The sequence below is a fragment of the Bemisia tabaci genome, chromosome 10 (genome assembly GCF_918797505.1).
Source record: "Bemisia tabaci chromosome 10, PGI_BMITA_v3".
Lineage (NCBI taxonomy): Eukaryota > Metazoa > Arthropoda > Insecta > Hemiptera > Aleyrodidae > Bemisia > Bemisia tabaci.
In genome coordinates this window covers 13760583-13781845 of record NC_092802.1, presented here as the reverse complement: position 1 = coordinate 13781845, position 21263 = coordinate 13760583, and the positions used below count along the sequence as shown (strand labels likewise).

The following is a 21263-nucleotide window of genomic DNA, read 5'->3' as shown; positions in this document are numbered from 1 at the left end:
GTGACGAAGCAGATCTCCTAACATGTTTTATGTTTTTTTATAATTGTTTTTGTTATGTTTTTACATAATTTCTGAGAAACCTCCTTGATATTCCTTCTTTATGAGCAGAATATTCTGTTTAAATTTCAAGCTTTAAATTGGCGGGCTTGTCTCTCCTGAAATTTTTTTTAAAAAAATGAAGAAATAAACAAATAAATAAATAAGTAAATAGAATAAATATATAAACAAACAAATAAATAAATAAGTAAATAAATAAATAATTAAATAAATAAATGAAGAAGAACCAAAAACTCTGAAACAATGCGATAAGTGCGGTTTTGCACTATAGCCATCAATATTTATTCGATAGTAGAGTACGCATCTTTATCGCTTTGTGTAAAAAACCTGCGCCATTTTTCCAAAATGAGAATAAAGCGAGCTCATCGAGGGACTATGACTTTCAGATAGCTGTAAAAATCAGTGAAATGGCTCAGCAAAACGATATAAGGAACTGTGACAAAAAATTAAATGTCAGAGGAAAGAGAGCTCATAGTGATGGCATCGCTCCACGTGCATTTAATTAGAAACTCTATGTAATTTACCTGCAAGAGTCACCCCCGAGTCCTCGGCCGGCGCGCAGTTGAATAAGCCGCCAAGAGATGCAGACCGATATTAAAATTGCAAGTTTTGATGTTTATTTATACATTTTAAACGATACTTCTCATCGTAAATTTTACGAGAAAACTAACGAAACAAATGTTGAAAATTGCACGTCTATTGCTAACTTCAAGTTTTTAAAGATTCCACATTATGTCAAACCTCCACTATTACTTAGATCCTTTGTTAGGTCTTCTAGTTATAGAGATTTGAGCTTGAGGAACACAAACTTGTAACTCTGTTCATATTTCTGACGTCTAATGGAACTTTTTCAAGGTCTCTAATTCATTCTCTGTTGAATTTTTTTTTGAAATTTTATTCTCAGAAATGCTGGGGGTTCTTGTTGGCGGGTCACTTAAAAGCGTTCAGACGTCATCTGTCATGTCATATGGGCCTAGGTATATGCCGAATGGAAGTTGCCACATCCTCTGATAGAAAAACATTATTTCGAAAGGAGACCCCGTAATTTTTTCTTTGGTTTTTTTGTTGTTGAGAATTTCATTAATGACAACCCAGCGTTGCGGAGAGGTTTAAGTGAAAATACCCGTAACTTTCCCCCAAAACAAATACTTTATCGGAGGACATTAGGCAAAATTTAAATGTTAATATGCGGCACTCAGGTTCAACATTTCAGTGACGTAGATAATGTCACCATCAAATACTCACGCAGGGCTTGCAATATGACATCTAATCGTGATGAAAAATATTGACTGCACGACCGCTTGACGGCTCTGACAGACAGAATTTGACGGAGGAATGTTGCAAAATGGGGTTGGGCAATATGGAACAGGATTTTTTCAAGTTCGCACGATCAAACCAGGCAAGTATCCAGGGAGGGGGGGCGAAAGCCAAAAAAGGGGGAAAAGAGAGAAGGAAAGAGGAGACAGAAGATGAGAAAGTGCGAGAAAAGAAGAAGTTTGAGACCGTCGAAGATATTTATCTGTTTTAATGGAGAGTCTCAAATGAAAACACCATGTTCTTATTCCTAAAATTTTCGTCAGAAAAGCCTCAAAATGCGTCCAAATAGAGTTGAGATTTCTGAGATTTTCCAACTTTGTTGAATGTAACAATTCGAAAGACTTTTGTGTAAAAAAAGGGTAAATTTTATGCAGAAACTGATGGAAAATCTGCGTCACGGAAGCTTCAAAATGCGTCCAAATAGAGTTAAAATTGCAATAATTTTCAGGATCTTTTTGAATGCATATATGCATTTTTTTCTGAAAGTTCAAAAAAGAAACGTAATTTTTCTGCAGACATTGATGGAAAACCTGCGTCACGGAAGCCTCGAAATGCGTCCAAATAGAGTTAAAATTTCAATAATTTTCAGGATCTTTTTGAATGCACATATGCATTTTTTGCTGAAAGTTCAAAAAGGAAACGTAATTTTTCTGCAGACATTGATGGAAAATCTGCGTCACTGAAACCTCGAAATGCGTCTAATTACATTACAAATTTCTGGATTCGTGCCTGGATCAAACTAGGTCTTACCGACCAAACGATTTGGTTCCACTCAATGGATCTGCGATTAAGAAATGTAGGTTTGACTATGATAACAAGCAGTGAACTCCAACACAATCTGTTGATGAGGCGCGTGCATCAACCAGATTACTTTTCTTTTACAGAGTTTTTATTGTAAGTCAGAGTATCTTTTTAGGGAATCTCTACGAATTATCTCTCTTAAAAATGCGAAGAGTATATTTTTTTACGCGCACAAAAAAACGCGCAACGGTACTATTTTTCAACGAAAAAATAAATTCGCCGAATTAAAATGCAAAAACAAAATGCCAGCGTTTTTCGATGGAGGAAACGAGACTCTCAGGGTTGGTTGTCAAATTGAGTACAAAAAGTCAACTCGACATGAAAAATAACCGGGTTTGTCAACACGAAATCTGGCAAGGCAAAACATTTCGGCAAAACGATTGTAATCGCATTACACGGTAATGCTAAAAAAAGTTACTTCTCCAAGACAACGCTACGTCGGCATCATAAATAAAAATCAACTTACTAACTTAAACAATAATGTTGAACGAACGTGTTTTAAAGTGTCATTATAAGGTTGAAGCAATATACAGACAAACATTTCCGTGCCAAAAATCAGCACTTTGCCCCGCAAACTCGATTTCAAATATGAAACGTATTTAATCACAAAAAATCGGACAGTTTATAGTCCCCGTCTTCATGAGACGCGTTCTGTGAAATGGTCGGATTTTATCGAATTTATCTGCGGATAAATTCTGGATTTTGGAGCACCTATAGGAACTTTCCCTCCTCTGAACTTTCAGAGAAATCGATCTATACCGCGATGGAATTCTCAGGGAAAGATATTCAGAAAGTTTTTCAGAACGATTTTTGTTCAAATCGCTCATGACGAAACCGTCACCCCCATGCACAAGGAAAAATAAAATCCCTCGGATGAGAGATTGGAAACTTGATCGTGCGCGAACTGCTCTGTGCCGATGTAATTATTTCCATTCAGCTACGTTTTTTTTTTCATTTTTTTGCTCTTACGGACTCTGGTTTTTAAACTTTCCGTGATGTAATGAAGCGTTAAAGCGCATGCCATTCCTCCTTAACGATTCACTTTTAATCCTTGACGACATTTCGTGCAGAAAGGGAGGCTCGACATACGTTTTAAACTCAAATTTGTTCTCCCGCTTTTCGAGGCTCAACCTTCAAACCTACCCAGTGCTCACTTTTGGATACTTAGTGCTATGAAGTTCTCGCAAAGTTTAGTAGGATTTTACTCCCTCCTGCTGTTCAAAATTATATCTCATGATCTCGCAGGTTGGTTTAAGATTTTCTCATTTATGATCTCTTTTCGCCTGTCTCTCTGCAATTAAAGCGTAATTTGAGAATTATTTGAGTTATTTGTCTATTCTTCTTCAAAGATTAGATTTTTTATGGTCTAACTTTAATGTGACAAATTAATATTATTGCGGTATTTTAACTAAATCTTTAAGTTATGAACTTACTAAAATTAATTAATTCATTTAACTTCAAAGGTTACTGTTTAAAACTCAAGTTAACAACTTTTAGTCAACTTTTAGTTAACTGTTTTAGTCATTTCGACACTTATCGTCAAATATTCTAAGATTTATATTGTTTTGCATATTCTTAAAAAATGTCAAATAGATAGTATTTATTTTCAGAATCCAAAAAGATTAGTTGATCCAATATAGACACTGAAAAATCCGCAAAAAAATGAAAACGAACAATTTTGTCTCTATGAGAACTTTGGAGGGAAAGTCTAAATTTTCTCCAGGCTGAGGTACGTTTTCTTAGCGCAGGGTGCCAAGTCCTTCCTTTAGGGGTTGTTCAAGTATTACTTACGCTACTTGAAAGGAGGGGTGGAAGGTCGAACCCAGCTATTACGTACCCTCAAATTTTGAAAGATAATGTTTTGTACCGTTTTAGACGTTCTACGTTATTTTCTGAATAATGGACTGGGGACGGTCAGACTAGTCTTACGTGTTTCAAAAGGGAGGGGGAATATCTTACCGGTGTCTTTACAAGGGCAATGGGATCAAAAAAAGAAAACGCCTTTGGCAAAACTTGAAGAATGGATACCATTTCATAATCACGATATCTTTGGTACTGAATACTTTATGTGTGTCTTGAAATTTTTAAAACTGACTTGTTTGTGTAACTTTCTAAATATATATTTAAATAATTAAAGTAGTCTTGCATCACTTTTAAGCGGTCGCTCATACATGTGTGGTTTTTATTTTTTTGTTTTATTTTATCGGCGGTTGAGAAAAGGCATGTTAATCCCGTAACGTCCTGTCAAATTATTGTTTTTATTCAAAGCATGTACCCCGTTTTAGTGCATTTATTCGTATATGTGGTTGGACTGATTAAATTGACAAGTATATAAATAAATAAATAGCTAAATAGATAAGTAAATAAATAAATAAATAAATAAATAGGAATTCAATTTATACCACCACGCATCTGCTTCTCTCCTCGTTTTCAAGAGGAAAGTTGAACTAAGAGTCGACCAACATGAGTGTAATATGCGTTGATTTTGGAAATTCTCGATCTGTATTTTGATTGAAATTTTGACGAGGAAGCATTTCTCAAGGTTTGCTCCCAATCCAATCTTACCAAACTAATTTTGTCTACGTAAACAACCAAATCGCATTAAAATAACATTGTTTGCTCTTTAGAAAGAGGGTTGCATTTTTCAGTTTTTCCTCCAGGATTTCTTTGTATGAGTAAATTTTTTCGTAAAAGTCCAATTTCTTGGAAACCGATGTTGTTTCAACGCGGGCCATTTTGACCCGTTTCGGTAGCTTCAAATGCGGACGCAAATTTTAGTATTGAAAAATGGTTTATTTATTTTATTTTCATTCTTAGTTCCTTATTTTTAGGTTTTTGCCTTATGAATCTAGAATCCAATGACCCATGTTCCATAGAACAAAAATGGCACACCATTTTACCATGCCGAGGGTCAGTTTTACCTACTTTTTTAGAACTAGGGTGAGCTCTTCTGCCGTGGTAAGGCAAAACGCCGCATGAACCCTCAGGCGTTGCCAAATTTCTTTTGACAATACACACATTTCCTGGTAACCTTATGAATATTTTCCTTCCAATTGTTCAGATTATTTTGTTCGCAATTTCTCCCAAATTTCCTGACAATTTCGAGGAAAAATATTCATAACTTTCCTCAAAAATAAAAATTTTATCAAAGGAAATTTGGCAACTCTCGAATGTTCATACGGCGTTCTTCCTTAACACGGCAGTCTTTCCCTGTCTCACTGTCAACTCTCTTATCATTAATTTTCGCATCGACGTTTCCATTTTACATTCCAGAGGCTGCTAGTTTATCAGGCTCTATTTCTAGAGGAAAAGATATATTATTTTCGGGCTTCTCCTTCCGTACAAAAAAATCCCCAGCCACCTTTCATGGAGCATCACACATATCTGAAGGCTCGCTTGTTGATGACGCTGAGAGGCCGCCACAGGGTAAATGAACCGGTGGATCCAAGATTCCAAAACCAAACCAGCTCTAGAAAAAAACATTTTTCAGGGGTAAAACAAATCGCAACTCCGTAGAGGCCGAAGAATGGGCTTGTTACAAAGTGCGGGAATTTGCAATTGGATAACTGATCCCGATGGCAAATTGTACGATAAGAACGATGAAGTTATTAAAAAATCTTGAAAGCACCTCCCAAATTAAAAAAAAAAAAAACCTCATACTACAGCCTTTATCATCATTTTCGAGTTTCCAAGGAGTTACACCGCCAATTTAGGAGAACTTAACGATTTGAGGATATTTCTGCAGAACATCAGTTGTTCCTGTTAATGCCACTCAATTTAATCAAAATAAGAGTGGCCTCCGAGAATTTGACTACACATCAGGCAGTAATGCCCAACTTTGCCATATTTGCCGGGAAGAAAATGCAGAAATTTTATGAGAAAACTGGACCAAACTTGAGTCAACCGTACATCAAATCAAGGGATACAATGAGTATGTCTTTAAGCTTTCCGATCAAAATTTTAAGGTATTCGAGAAAATATACCCCCAAATCACTAGATATTCAACTTTTTGAAGCCTTCTCGCTTGGCAAATGAACGCACCTCCTTCCGGCAGTAAATGTGCCCATTTCTGGTAGGATTTCTTTTTTTTTTTTTAAATGCAAAACGCAAAAATTGAAAATAACTCATATTGTATCGTTCCAGAATGTGGCGTATTAAAACAAAAGTGCAGTTAGTGATATGGAGCCACACTTAAAAATTTACAAAATTACATCTGCACGGGGAAACCAATGACACATATTCTGTCTCTGAAGTTTTTTCGGTCATCCAAGTGGACGATACATTTTGCGGCCATGAGCTACTATTTCTGTCTAATTTCAGAAACAGATTATGTGCCGTTCAATACCGCGAGCAGATAGGTGATTTAATGATGAGGTAGAAATATTAGTTTTTTATTACAAATTTTGTCAAAATATAGCTTCCCTCATTGGCTGAGTTTGGCTTTTTAGGGATGTTTTTTATTTGCCTTTTCTCCACAGTTCCTCGAAAAAAATCGACGTTAAGCAGGTCCCTCACGTTTTTGACCAAGGCTATGAAGAATGCAGGCCTGAGACAGGGCTCCCTCCAAAGAATGACAACAGGTGAATTCGATGCCCTTATCAAGGAAAAAAAGAGAAAAAAAGAAGCGGCTGAAAAAGAAAAGGAAGATCAGGAAGTTTGTAAGTAACCGTGATTAGTAATTTGTATTATTCTAGACAAACTACAATAATTTGTGTAGGCTCTTCAACTGATCAAAATACAACTTCAGACGGCGCCGCAAGGATTTGGCATATTGTTTGGCGATAGGGTGCCGATTTGCGCAGAAAAGAGGTTCGTTCCTCGAAGTGGTTTATCGACAAAATTCCTCGTTTGTTCCGAGACGGGGAATAGTTAGCGCCAAAAATTTAATTTTCATGATTTATAGGTTGCCGGTTAGGTTGGCCTAGCGGTCAGTGCGTCGGACTCTACACTAATAGGTCCCGGGCTTGAATCCCAGTGGTGGTGACAAATTTTCACGAAACTGACGAGTGAATCTGTAGAAACAGATTCTACTTGACCCTATTCCCTGAAAATTTGAAAGCCGGAGTATGGATGTGCCAAGATCCCCCTGATGTCTACTGACAATTAAAAAAGTAAAAATCTCTACGTTAAACTTTTGTCTATAGATGGCTGACGATTCCTAAACTAGAATAGAATCCGAATAAACTGCAAAAATAAAAATTAAAAAAAAAGAATTATAGGTTATTTTGACTCATATTATGTCGCAAAAACATTGCCTTTATTCGAAAGGTATTTTTCAAATTTGTGATAATTGTGCATGAAGTGTTCTCTATGAATATTTAAAGTTTTCCAATCGTGATGTACTCAACTTATGAGGCATTCATCTAAATATTTGTATATATTTGTTTCCCTCCATATTGCCATTCGTGACCATAGAGCACAATAGAATCGCTATGCACCAATGTATGTACAGAGCGCCGCGCGCCAATAATGTCTTTTTTTTCGGGTTGTTTGGTTTATATTACTCCTGAGACTAGGGTGCGGCGATTGACGATGCTCTGTGCGCGGAGTCCCAGCTCCGGGCTTCCGTCAAAAAATACACGTGTAAAATTTATTTCATAAAAACCGAGAGTTTCGTACATTTTTCACTTTTTTAGGACTTTCTTCAGCATAATTTGCAAAAATCTGCGAAAATAATTACCGATTTTAATTAATAAATCCCGAAAACCACTCGCAACCCGCGATTCTTCCACAAGCCGCTGTGTTAAAAAATGCCGTTTAGTTCACAATTGGTTCACACTTTCGGCGAACATGGGGCTCGGAATGGCTCGTCCATGGATTGACGGCATCGGCGCTCCAGTCTATTGCTACTCTATGGTATTCTATGTGTATGATGTAGATATTGTTCGGCCTCCGTGCGCCTTCTTTGAACCTTAATGGACAAAAGCCCGGCGAGAGTCCTTTTATGTAAATGCACAAATAAAGGAAACTATTAGAAGACGGTCCGTGGCCAAATCTTCAATTCATAGATGTTATAATTTTATTAAAAGAGCACAAAAAGAAAATGAAAAAGTGGAGGTAAGCGAGAGAAGAGAGGATTATCGCTCAGCCTAACAATGAACATTCGATCAGTTCTCCTAAGTCCGAATCGACTTTTCTTTTTTTTCTCCTAGACCCATCAATGCTCCAAAAATTGGTGCTTGGTAGAGAAAGTCGAGGCCACTTTAATTTAAGACGGGGAAATTGAACTTATGTAGGATTACATATGGATTATATTTTGCAATAAGGAACCACTATTTCTGGCTCATTTAAGAAACAACATGTATGCCACTGGTTTCCCTGTGCAAATACATGCTTTTATGGAAGAGCCAGAGTTAGTGGTTCCTTAATGTAAAATGTAATCCATATATAGCGCAAGTAATACTGTTCTTGATACTGTTCAAGGTTATTTGCGGTCAAGTAATAGCGTGATCTAGCCACATATCAACACTTAAAACTGATTCGCCCAGCGTATTTTGGACGGACCCGACAATTTTTAAAACAACGCAGTTTTCGATGGGGTTACAATCACTTACATGTTGCTGCTGAAACCGGAAATATTCTATGTTTTTCCGATGCTCAATAATGTTCCGAAAACAAGCGTTTTTTGGCACCGAAAAAAAAAAAAACACAAGCGGGACCCTGGTAAAATTTGGCGATAAGAGCTGCGTTTCAAAATGCCCTAGGAATTCTTGTAGCCAGCTAAAGATGCTACAGAAAATCATATAGCTGGCTGTAGAATGCGGAGAAAATCATACGGCCGGGCTATACGAAGCGATGAAAAATCTTGCAGCTGGGCTATAGTTCCTATCGCCGGGCTTTACACTTTATCGCCTGGCTGTTGCTTTTTCGCCATCGATTATAAAAGGCTATAAGAAATTGTGTAGAAATTCGTGTGCTTTGTAAATCTTTCAGTTTGCACGGAATCACCTTAATATTTACAAAATACACGTTATATTTTCCTTTAATACATATTTTTTTTCATCAATTATAACGAGAATAATCCATACAGGATGTGCAAACATTTCAAAATCATGAGTTGAATAAGGCTGACTCCGCCAGATTAAATATTAGAGCCTAACACAAGGCGGAGCGGCGACGCACTGGCGCCTACAAACCTAACAGGGATACTTCACGCATTGCGCAACGCGTGAAGTATCCCTGTTGGGTTTGTAGGCGCCAATGCGCGTTCCGCGCTGGCTGCCCGCCTGCCGCACCGCAGCGTACCACGGCGATTGAAGCAACTATTTCACACCAGAGGTATTGCACAGTATCATACGAAACCGAAGGCGCTCTAATATATTAGGAATGGCAGGCATCCATCAAAAGTACGGAGCTTTCCTCGCAAAATAAATCAAGATACTATGGCACAAAAAGAAAGCAGTGGTCCAAAAACTCACCAAGTCCTAGCATCCGTAATTGGTGACGTTTAGCATACACTTTATCGCCTGCCTGTGACTTGTTTAATCGCCATCGGCTATAAAAGGCTATAAGAAATTGTGTAGCCGGCTATAGAAGCTATCGAAAATCTTACAGCCGGCCGTAGGTCTGTGGTATTTTGGAACACAGATTCTACTGCCAATTTTTACCAGGGACTAGTAGTGATGCAGGATGTAAAGCATTATAGCGTGTTCATTGATATGCTTCCTAGTGTCATTGTAGAAGTATGAGTATTTTCCAAAATTAATAAAGAAGATAAGAAAATTTCTTGCCAATGCCCGCATTTTATTGCCTAATTTGTTGAATATTAACTTTACGTTTTGGTTAAACAAATAATATCTGCAAGGCAATCAATCAATGTACGTCAGTATTTCATTTGACAGTTGGTTTTCATATTTTCCTCTTGTCTATTCACCCTGTACGTGCAATTTACGGGAAATGACGTTTCGTAAGGTGTTTTGATTCGTGCTTTGTCCGAAGAACGATGATTTCAGGAATCTGTCGTTTTCCTTGTTAAAAATGATAAAGATATTTGTAATTCCTGGCTAATAATTTCAAATTTTCCAAAGGGAGAGTCGAAACGAAAACGTGGAGCTGTCGGCGATATTGTGAGGATCGTTATGGTTACTTCGAAGATAAGAGGACACTTAATAGCTATGCGATCGCGGATGGCGAGCCAATAAAAAAGAGACTCCCCCTCAGTCGAGAGTGCTTGTGCAAGTTGTCGGGAGAGCTTACCGAATCGATCAGGTTTTGGGGTTTGAATCCCGAAGACTATCAGGAGCGGAGTAGGAAACTCTAAACGAAAGAAGTCTTTAACCTCCTCCATAAGAAACGTGTGACACGGTTTGGGACTGGCGATATGCATTCCTTGGTGGCGAAGAGTTTTGCAAAGCATGGCGTGGTATTCGATGAGGATATGAAAGAAGAAGAGAGAATAAAGACGGCGAGAGCATACCAAAAAACCAAACGTGACACTTCCAAAGGTGCAAAAGAAGAGGAGAGCCCAGGACGTAGCCCACGGAAGAGCCCGGAGGGTAGCCCATGGAAGAGCCCGGAGGGTAGCCCACGGAAAACCCCTGGAAGCAGCCCACCGTTGCGTCCAATGGGTCGGCATTCGACCTTGGTAAAAAGGCCACACTTGGGTGACGATTTGGATGATGGGATATTTGTACAATTTTAAATTGGATCTCTGATCATTGTTTTTAAAATTAATTTTTACAATAATGAACTCAATTAAGACAAACTCAGTAAATTCTAAATTTTTTTCACCTCAAATAACGGATCACTACATGGAAAAAATTAAATTGCTGATTTCAACATTCAATTGCTAAAAAAAGTGATCGCAATGTTTCAATGTAGATTTTACAACGAAAAAATGCTACTTTAACCACTATTCTAAGCTAATTTAAACACGGGGGTGGTTAAAGTAGCATTTTTTTTGCTGTAACATCTACATTGAAACATTGCAGTCACTGTTTTTAGCAATTGAATTGTTAAGTTAGCAATTTAATTTTTTCCGTGTAGACAAAATACGAATTTAAGCATTCTGATACATGTTTCTTAACCAGAATTCCACGTAGAACACGATTATTAAAACGAAAATTACTGAAACCAACTCCTAACGAAGATATTAACGTTTTTATTTCACATTGGTTACGAGGAATTTGAACCGCCCACTCACAAGAAACTCAAAGCTCTACGTGAGTCAAATCGCGCACTACAACGGTCTCAGCATGGTTCTTAATCGAGCAAGGTTCATTTTCCACCATGTGTTGTTCAAACTATAAGCAATTTGCTACAGCTGAGTCAAAGCGTCAAGATTGAGGTTGCCAGATTTTTAAATCGCAAATACTGTCATGATAACGTTTAGCGCGCGATGTGAATCACGTAGAGCATTGAGCTCTAATGAGCGGATGGTTTGAATTCACGCACCAAGAATCATTAAATTTCGTTGTGAGGAGTTGATTTTGGTAATTTTTGTTTTGCGCATCGTGTTTTACGTGAAATTTTGGTTAAGAAACATATATCAAAATGCTAAAATTCGTACCTTGTCTAGTGGTCCATTATCTCTTTTTTTGGACGGGAAAATTCAGGTTTAAGTGGTGGAACGAAAGGAACGCCGAAGGTACCTTATTACCTTTTACCTGGAGTATCTCGTGTTCTTGAGGGCACTTTCAAGGTTTACTTTCACAGGAAAAGAAATCGTCGTGAAATAATTAGAGTTCTTAATACTTGCAGCAACACTGGAAAAAAACATATTGGATCTAGAGTCCAGACTCTTTAAAAACATCGACAAGAAAAAATACTCTTGATTCAATCGGATTTTTGCTTAAATCAAGAACCAAGCCTCTTAATTTGAGCGGATTTAAGCAAAAATCTGATTGAATTAAGAGTATTTTTTCTTGTCAATGTTTTCAAGAGTCTGGACTCTAGATACAATGTGTTTTTTTTTTTCCAGTGTATATCAATTCTCCGGGTCATACACATATTTCAACTCCGCGGATTTCTGTAAAGTACCTTTTGAGGGCATTTTTGTGATTCGATGTTTTTATTTTGTTTCGGTCGCAGCGCCAAATGCGCCTCTTGCTACTATAAGCTATTTCAATTAGACGGATTTTTACCAAACAGAACTATGTGCAAGTGGGAGACATGGGGTGGGCTCGTTGGTCGAGGGCCCTAAGAATGAAAGAGAATTATAAAGCGCCAGTGACGTCAGCGGAGACGACCGAGCCGATGGTCGACGATCCCAGGCAATAACTCATGAGCCCCGTCTACAACGCCCTGGACACATGCCTACGGTTCATGAGCCCCACATACAGTTGGCAGGATGCCAGGGTCCGTTTCGCAGGGTGTTAAATCCCGCTTTTCCAATTCAGAAAACGGGACTATGTGTAAACCGGACGTATTTCTGTCAAATGGAACTATGCGCCAATGGACCACTAGACAAGGTACGAATTTCAGCATTCTGATACATGATGCTTAACCAAAATTTCACGTAGAATACGACGCGCATAACGAAAATTACCGAAATCAACTCCTAATTAAGATATTTAATGATTACTGATGCGTGAATTCAAACCACCCGCTCATGAAAACTCAATGTTCTGCGTGATTCACATCGCGCACTAAACGTTATCATGACAGTCTTTGCGATATAAAAATCTGGCAACTTCAATATTGACGCTTTGGTTCAGCTGTAGCAAATTGCTTATAGTTTGAACAACACATGATGGGAAATGAACATTACTCGATTGAGAAGCTTGTTGAAACCGTTGTAGTGCGCGATTTGACTCACGTAGAGCTTTGAGTTTCTTGTGAGCGGGCAGTTCAAATCCCTCGTAACCAATGTGACATAAAAACGTTAATATTTTCGTTTGGAGTTTGTTTCATTAGTTTTCGTTGCGCAAATCGTGCTCTACGTGAAATTCTGGTTAAGAAACATGTATCAGAATGCTTGAATTCGTACCTTGTCTAGTGGTCCATTTGAGTATCTTTTGAGGAATTTAGAATGCCGGATAGCGCGTTCTGTCAAACGGAACCAAGCGCCATGGAAAAGCATTGCGAGTATCGGACGGAACGAGCCCGACGCCCGATTCCGCCGCCAATCCCAGCCCCCTCGCTACCTTCCTCCTCCATTGGCGCTTAGTTCCATTTCACAGAAATACTTCCAACTGTCTGCGGGACTCATGAGCCGTGGGCATATATGTCTAGAGCGGACAGAGCTTAGGATTTAATGCCTTCGGCTCGGTCGTCACCGCTGACGTCACTGGCGTTGTATGATTCCCATTCATTCTTAAGGTAATCGACTAACGAGCACATTCTTATTTTTCCCACCTGCATGTAGTTCTGTTTGGTAGAAATATGTCCAATCCTTCGGGTGATGCAAATATTCTAACTCTGCGGATGTGCGTGAAGTATCACGACTTTCGAAGGCATTTTTGTGATTCGTTGTTTTCACCGTTCCCGATTGGAGAGTCACATGCAGAGACAAGAGACCCTCCACTAGTATCTTGGCCATGGTGGAAGCTTTTACTTTCGGGACTTCAGCATTCTACTGTTGACTTACCTACATGGTTGATGTTCAACAACGTGTTGGCAGTTTCGTTTTGCAAACAAGCCGAAAATGGCCGACGTTTGGGAAAGTTGTTTGGCTCATGACGTCATCCGAAGCTCATCATCGACCATGTAGGTATGTCAACAGCCGAAACAGCCGAAACTAGCGTGATGACTGTTGCTCCCTAATAATGGACCACTAGACAAGGTACGAATTTCAGCATTCTGATACATGTTTCCTGACCAAAATTTTACGTAGAACACGATACGCACAACGAAAATTACCGAAATCAACTCCTTACGCAGATATTTAATGATTCTTGATGCGTGAATTTAAACCACCCGCTCATGAAAACTCAATGCTCTGCGTGATTCACATCGCGCGCTAAACGTTTATCATGACAGTCTCTGCGATATAAAAATCTAGCAACCTCAATCTTGACGCTTTGGCTCAGCTATAGCAAGTTTTTTATAGTTTGAACAGCACATGGTGGGAAATGAACATTGCTCGATTGAGGAGCTTGCTGAAACCGTTGTAGTGCACGATTTGACTCACGTAGAGCTTTGAGTTTCTTGTGAGCGGGCAGTTCAAATTCCTCGTAACCAATGTGAAATAAAAACGTTAATATCTTTGTTAGGAGTTGATTTCGGTAAATTTTGCTGCTCGAATCGTGTTCTACGTGAAATTCTGGTTTAGAAACATGTATCAGAATCCTTTAACTCGTACCTTGTCTAGTGGTCCATTGTCCATAAGGAATTGTTGAAACCCCGAAAGTAAAAGCTTCCACCTGTCGCTGGGAGGCCAGTGGAGGGTCTCTTGTCTCTGGTCGCATGCAGCTCTTGCTACTTTAAAAAGGCAGTACACCAGCGAGCTAGACGCGCTTCTTGAGCGGCGAGAAGGTCCTCGGCCGTGTTCGGCTATCCTCGTAGCCAATCAGGTTGCAGCTCGCCGCCCGTAACTCGCTCGAAATAGAATCGGATCAGCGGCGTGGCGTGCTTTGCTACATATCGATTTTTATACCATTTAAACCCATAGAAAAGGATCAATAAACAGGATGTTCGCAGCGAACACCTTGATAATCGATTCTTTACCACAGGTTTAAATGGCATAACATTCGATACATCGCAATTCACGCCACGCCACTGAATCGGATCCTACTTTCCGGGTCGAGAAGCGCGGCTAGCTGGCAGGTGTATCTGGCCCCATGTGCCAATTTCCGGTTGATACAAATATTTTAACTCCGCGGATGTGCGTGAGGTATCAAGGACACTTGAAGGCATTTTTGTGATTCGATGTTTTCATTGTTTGCGGTTGGAAAACCGCACGATGAAGTGTAGTTCAATTACGAGCATGGGTTCTCTACCGGCACGTCCAGTATGAACCAAATTGTGCTTGTGAAGAAATTAAACGGGAGTCTTATTCGGAATTACATTGGGCGCTCCTGTTTCAGCAACAGCTGGCTGGTTTTGGAGGGAATGGATTCGATCGACATGAATCGATCGAAAAATGAAAACGCGAATCGATCGACACCGATTCGATCGACAAATTATTAAAAGACCGGTGTCGAAAAATGAAAACGAGAACCGATCGACAAGAATCGATCGAAAAATGAAAACGAGAATCGATCGACACGAATCGATCGACAAATTATTGTAAAAATCGGTGTCGCTTCGATCGATATGAATCGATCGAAAAATGAAAACGTGAGTCGATCGACGTGATTCGATCGACACCGATTCGATCGACAACCGTGAATCGATCGTTATGGAGTTGAGTGGTCTCCGGAGAAAGCGTTCGAAGTGGCACAAACGGTGCAGGTGACCAACACACGAGAGCCGTAGAAACCAAAAACCCACCGTAAGACAACCATCCCTCAAGATAAGGATGGACAGCATCTTTTCGCGGTCAGTGCCAAGATGAAAACCGTTACACTGTCCTCGCTTTCATATCAATACCTAGAATAAGGACCGAATTCCGTTCCTATTTTCAATTCATCAGCTGGCATCATTGAGTGGGAAAACGAATCGCGAGAGGAAAAATTGTAGGGGAAATGATTTGCATTTTTTGCTTCGTGATAAAAGTGTCACGGTCAATTTTTGGTGATGGATCAATGCGTGATGATAGAAAGTACGCTAGTAACGCAAGTTGAAGCGCGTGTAGTACATTCATACCTAATGACAATACTGCCGTGCTAAGGAAGAACGCCGTATGAACATTCGAGAGTTGCCGAATTTCCCTTGATGAAACGTGTATTTTTGACGCAAATTGAGCATTTTTTCCCTTGAAATTTTCAGATATTTTAGATTAAATTGCGTACAAAATTGTCTGGAAATTTTGGGGGAATAGATTTACAATTTTCCCAGGAAATTCAGTTTTTCTCGAAGAAAATTCTGCATAGTCTGGAGGCTCATACGGCGTTTTTCCTTGGCATGGCAGAATACGTGACTGCCACCGGTATGGTACTGCTTGGAGCGCTCAGCGCCAAATTATACTGACACGGAATGTTTGCCAAAGTAAATTTGAGAAATATAACGAATGATCATAAAAAAACAACAACATGAACCAGCCCCGCAAAAGTTTGTAAAGAGAGGAGTTGCGCAGTAAGAATGATAGCATCGGGACTATGATGCCATGTCTCATATTTTCTCAGTCTTGTGCGTGCTCAGAGAAATTTCTCAGGCACGCATTTTCAAACAATGTCAAATTAATGACACCGGTAGGCTGGTTTACACCCTGAACCCAGACTGTTTCGAAATTCATTCGAAATTTGACGCGCAAACCTCAGTATGTTTCAGTCTCGAGTAACGCTATGAAGTTTTTACAGATTTTCCTTCTCTTGCTCGAAATTTGACGCACAAACCTCAGTATGTTTCAGTCTCGAGTAACGCTATGAAGTTTTTACAGATTTTCCTTCTCCTGCTCGAAATTCTGTCTCATCATTTCACAGGTTGGTGGGTATTTTCAAACGTTCAGTCCCTCTGATCTGTGATTTATTGATTCATTAATTTGTGTAAGTTCAAAGTGGGATGACTTCTTCACACGAGAGGAGATTCCATTTGTTGTAAATCGTTTTCAAATTTAAGATGGAGGGTAAAAACATTTTAAAGTTCACAAAACCTCGTGCTCTGAACATCACCATTTTGGAGGATTGAAAGTCGTAGAAGAGGAACTCATAATGAAACAGAAATGAGAGTCCGCCAATTTATTTATTTCACTTACATTATATTTAGAACCGGGATTTTGAATACATAGAATAAGTGAAAACGATTCCGTCATATTAGCTATTTTTGAAATATTAAAATCATTTAACATTTAAGTTGACGAATCGAATATTTTCCCTCATACTATTTGAATATGCGTTCCCTGACCGCTTTGCAGTCCAACCCCCGAGGTGCTTCGCGTCTCCAGCGTTACTCGTCAACTGTTACTTTCATGATTTCACAATTTAGAGAAAAATATCGGCCCCAGTCATACGATTAGTGCAATTAGACCCTCGATTTTTCGATAATTCATCTTGCGAATCTCAAAGTACTTTAACGCAGTGTGCATGAAATTACACTGGTCAATAAAGTTTTAGTTCTTAAGATATTCCTTAAATGTGTCGACTGATACTGGGCAAATTTTTAGCCCTGATCGCGGAAATGAAATGATCTCAGTATTTTTTGCGTCAGCTCGATTTCCCGTAGAAAAATCTAAAGTCTCTAAGAAATATTCAAGCTTTCACAGCAGAAAAGTCAATTTTTCGGAAAATCTGTGCACGATAGAGAAAATTGAGGTGTTTTCTAAAATAGGCCCACCAAATTTTTAAAAAATCTATTTTTTTACATAGAAAAAGCGTTTTTCTGGCTCAAAAAAATTTCCTCTTGTTGAAATTTTGATTTTCCGAAAGTTTTGGAGGAAAACCAAAGTTCAGGGGCAAAAACTGAGTCCCAATATCTTAATTGGCTGTCTGAAAAAAGAAAATTCCCCCTCCTCCCCGACGCAAAACAATCGGTGGTACATGGGCAAAAATGAGCAAACCGGAAAACCCTCCATATTAGGGACGGAGAGGGAACTTTAATAAACATGCAACCCACATAACCGTTTTGATAACCCATACAATGTTGGCTGACAAATCCGAAAATGACTTTAGTCTTTCTCCATCGTGCACGCAATATCCGGAAAATTGACTGTTCTCTGAAAAAGCTTGATTTTTAGGGGAAAATTTCGACTTTTGCGGAGAAAATCTAGCTGACCCAGTGAAACGGAGGTCATTCTCGGAATCAGCGCTCTTTACTCGCAATCAGTTGATTAGCTGCAGGCAAAGACCTCGATGCAAATACGGCTTTTTTCGCCCCCCCTCCCTGGAATTTCTTCAAACTTTGTCTTTTGATTACTCATACTTGAGCGCTTCTTTTGCCTAATTTTCAGACTCTCACAACATTGGGGGGGGGGGGGGGTGGAAGTTAAAAGCTGTGAATCTCAATATCTCTCGAACGAAGAAAGATATCGAGGTCCGGTTTGGACAAAAAATCGTCTAAATTTCATACTTTAAGATTCAAAATCCCGAAATCACATTTTCAAGTTAACGTTCGTGCTTTTTTCAGTTTTTGAGTGGAGAGACTTTATTTTAAACGCAGAATTTACAAAGTACTCAATTTTTTATCTGAACCAAAACTAGTTTTTATTGTTTGAACCAGTTTAAATTGTTACCTTTTAACGAGGAAGGATATTTTGCATTGTGCTTTGTTTCTCTTCCCGTTGACTGGCTCATTATTTAATGCACTTTTCAACCTTATTTTTTCATTTTAAATTTTAGAGGCCTCTTTGATGGACTGTATGACGGGAAAATCAACGAGGAAAATATCTGCATCCGCCGATGAATCGCCCCGTAGACGTGAACGCTCAGTTAATGACGCTGAGAAAGTGCAGCCCGGTAAATAAACCGTTAGTACCGTTAAGTTCGAAAACGACTCAAGGACCCAACATAATTTGGGGCAGTCAAAAATCCTCTTTATTCTACTAAAATCATTTTCAAGACCCTCGATGGACGGGGTGAGGAAAGGGAGTACGACGGTCAATGGGCAGGAGTGAGGAAGGGGATTTTTAATATAGTGGGTCTTTACTTTCAGAGGCCTTTGTTTAGTCATGGACAGCTATATGTTGCCCTGTCAAAGCCGACTCCCAAAACATGAACTAAAATTCAAAGTGAGGAGAAAGTCATTAAGAATAGTGTTTGGTGGGAAATTTTTCTTTGAAACATCGTTTTGTTATTCAGTGATTTTTATTTCGCAATTTCGACAATTTCGCTGGCCGCGAAGCGGCCTTTGGGGCCCCATCCCTTAGAATTATATGATTAAAAACAAATGAACAAGTAATGGACGTAGCTAAAAGGAACCAGAGACGGGTGGGAAAGAAGGAATGTGCTCGTTAGTTGAGGGCCGTAAAAATGAATGGGAATTATAAAGCGCCAGTGACGTCAGCGTTGACAACGGGGACTAGGGGATCGACGGCGGGGTTCTTAAACTCATGACCCTGTCCACAACGCTGTTGTCACATGTCCAAGGCTCATACGCCAGCATATTTTAGCGCTTAGGTCCTTTTGATTTATCGTAAATTCAATTTTGCCGAATGGAATCACGTCTACTTTTACATTGTTTCCTACGCAGCTCAAACGAGCACACCCCATCTTTCCCACACGTCTCTAGTTCCTTAGATGTTTAGACAATCGGGAAGTATGGGTTTATGAGAATGGGAAGAGCACCCATTTAAAATAACAAGATTGAATAGTTTTTGAACTCAAGTAATTAAAAAAAAAATCAAGTAATTACAGAGTGGAAATGTGAGCGAAGATTAAGGACATTAAATTCTCTTTTATTAATTTCGAGCCAAATTAAAGTCACCTCTATTCAAATTTTTCAAAATCAGCCACTGAACTGCAACTTTCCTATACGTCCCGGAGGATTTACAAAAATTTTGAAAACCAAACTGACTCAAAGCGATTAAATTGACTCCAGGAATTTCCTGAAAATACCTTCAAGATCTCCGGATTGTGGCGTTCCAAGAGATACACCGCCAGATCTCAAAATACTGAGCCTGCTTTGATTCTCCTTTAATCTGGGAAAAGAAAATATTATTGCCAAACTGAATGCGGCTATCTCTTGAAAATTATATTGCACGAAAAAATGGAAAAAATGGGGGGGGGGGGGAACCTTGAGTTGGTTCATTACCCTACACGGAAAAAACGAGTTTAGGGCTGGTACCTGCACCGAAGGTCCCAGCCCTAACCGGGTAGGTAAAATTGCTTCACCTCCACCGCCATAGGGGCAGGCCCGGGGGGCACCCAATTTTCAATCCCCTTCCTTGATTGGGTTTCGAAAAAATGTTGATAAAGCATTTGCATATTTTCCTTACAGGTCCAGGATCAGTGTCGAGATTGCGGAGATCCTTCTCTTCTTTTAAGGCGGCTTTTTCGTCCAAAGGTTCAAGACAGTTGTCCGACAATGCGAAGCTTAAGAATACAATCAGTGAGACTGAGAGTTCAATGAGTGTTGATTCCTCTTTGGAAGAGGGTGAGGGTAAGTAACCAATCAAATTTGAGACTTACTTTATTAAAGAGGAAAATTTACAAAAATCTAGTAAAAATTATTTTAGCAAATGAATGTGAGCTTTGGTGTGGCTGAAAAAATGAACGCTACATAGGGACGGATATGGATTTCTTGAATGTAAGTAAAGTAACCTGTCTGTTAGGTTGATAAACTACAAAAACCCTCAAAAACATTTTTCGGGCAAAAAATCCGGTCGAGGAAATTGACGTGTCACTTCCTTTTAATCAAGTATAAGATAGGCAAAAACCTTTGATGAATTCCCAAGGTCCACTAAGACTAATAATCATCAAAAAATTCAAAAAAAAAATAAATCCCTTGCCAAAAATAAATAAAAAACCGATTTTGAGATAAATCCCTCGAATGTACTTGAAATCACAAAATCGGTCGAGGATGTCAACTGAAATTTTTCCCCTTTTAATTATGAGCTCCGCAACAAGCGTGACTCGCTTGTACCTTTTCATACACGAGCCGCACGAATTCATCTCTTCTTCTCTCCTCTCCTTCCGTCCATGGACAGAGGTCCAAAATTTTTCGGATTTACTGACGCGACCGGCTGCGGCTCGGTGCGTAAACATGGGTGGATTATACTAAGATTACACATAAGTCAGAGAGAAACACGTACAACCTGTCGACTTAAGTGGGGCTCATTCCGTGAAGGGACTCAACTCCTCCACTATAACAATTCCACTAATAATTTTGCGATTCAGAAATCCCCTCACTTGTCCGGACCTAACGTGTCTGTCGAAATGTCATCCAATGGTACAGATGTATTTTATACTTAACTGATAGAGTATAAGAACAATTATTACTTACAACCTACCTACCGTCCAAAGCAAATGGTAATCTCCCTTAAAAAAAAATCCATGTTTCAGATGAATCATGTTTTGAAAAAGTCTAACACGTGGTTATGGAAAAATTGGGGCGACTGGTGAAATTGCAACCGACTTGAAGCCAACATCAAGGATGATAAGAAGGCACCGATTCAC

General features: G+C 39.2%; 1 protein-coding gene across 2 annotated transcripts in view; it reads left to right on the top strand.

Moving 5' to 3' along the window:
* Positions 1-6307: 6307 nt before the first annotated feature.
* The window catches only part of LOC109044658 (uncharacterized), a 33011-nt gene continuing 18055 nt past the window's right edge, over positions 6308-21263 (top strand). Inside the window, exons 1-3 of one of the 2 annotated variants that reach the window (XM_072305182.1) lie at positions 6308-6833; positions 18489-18605; positions 20086-20247. In XM_072305182.1, coding sequence (XP_072161283.1) covers positions 18500-18605; positions 20086-20247 — 268 coding nt within the window. In that variant the 5' untranslated portion in view covers positions 6308-6833; positions 18489-18499. Of the gene's footprint in view, positions 6834-16409; positions 16638-18488; positions 18606-20085; positions 20248-21263 lie in introns of those variants that run through there. The other variant, XM_072305181.1, reaches the window with a different exon arrangement.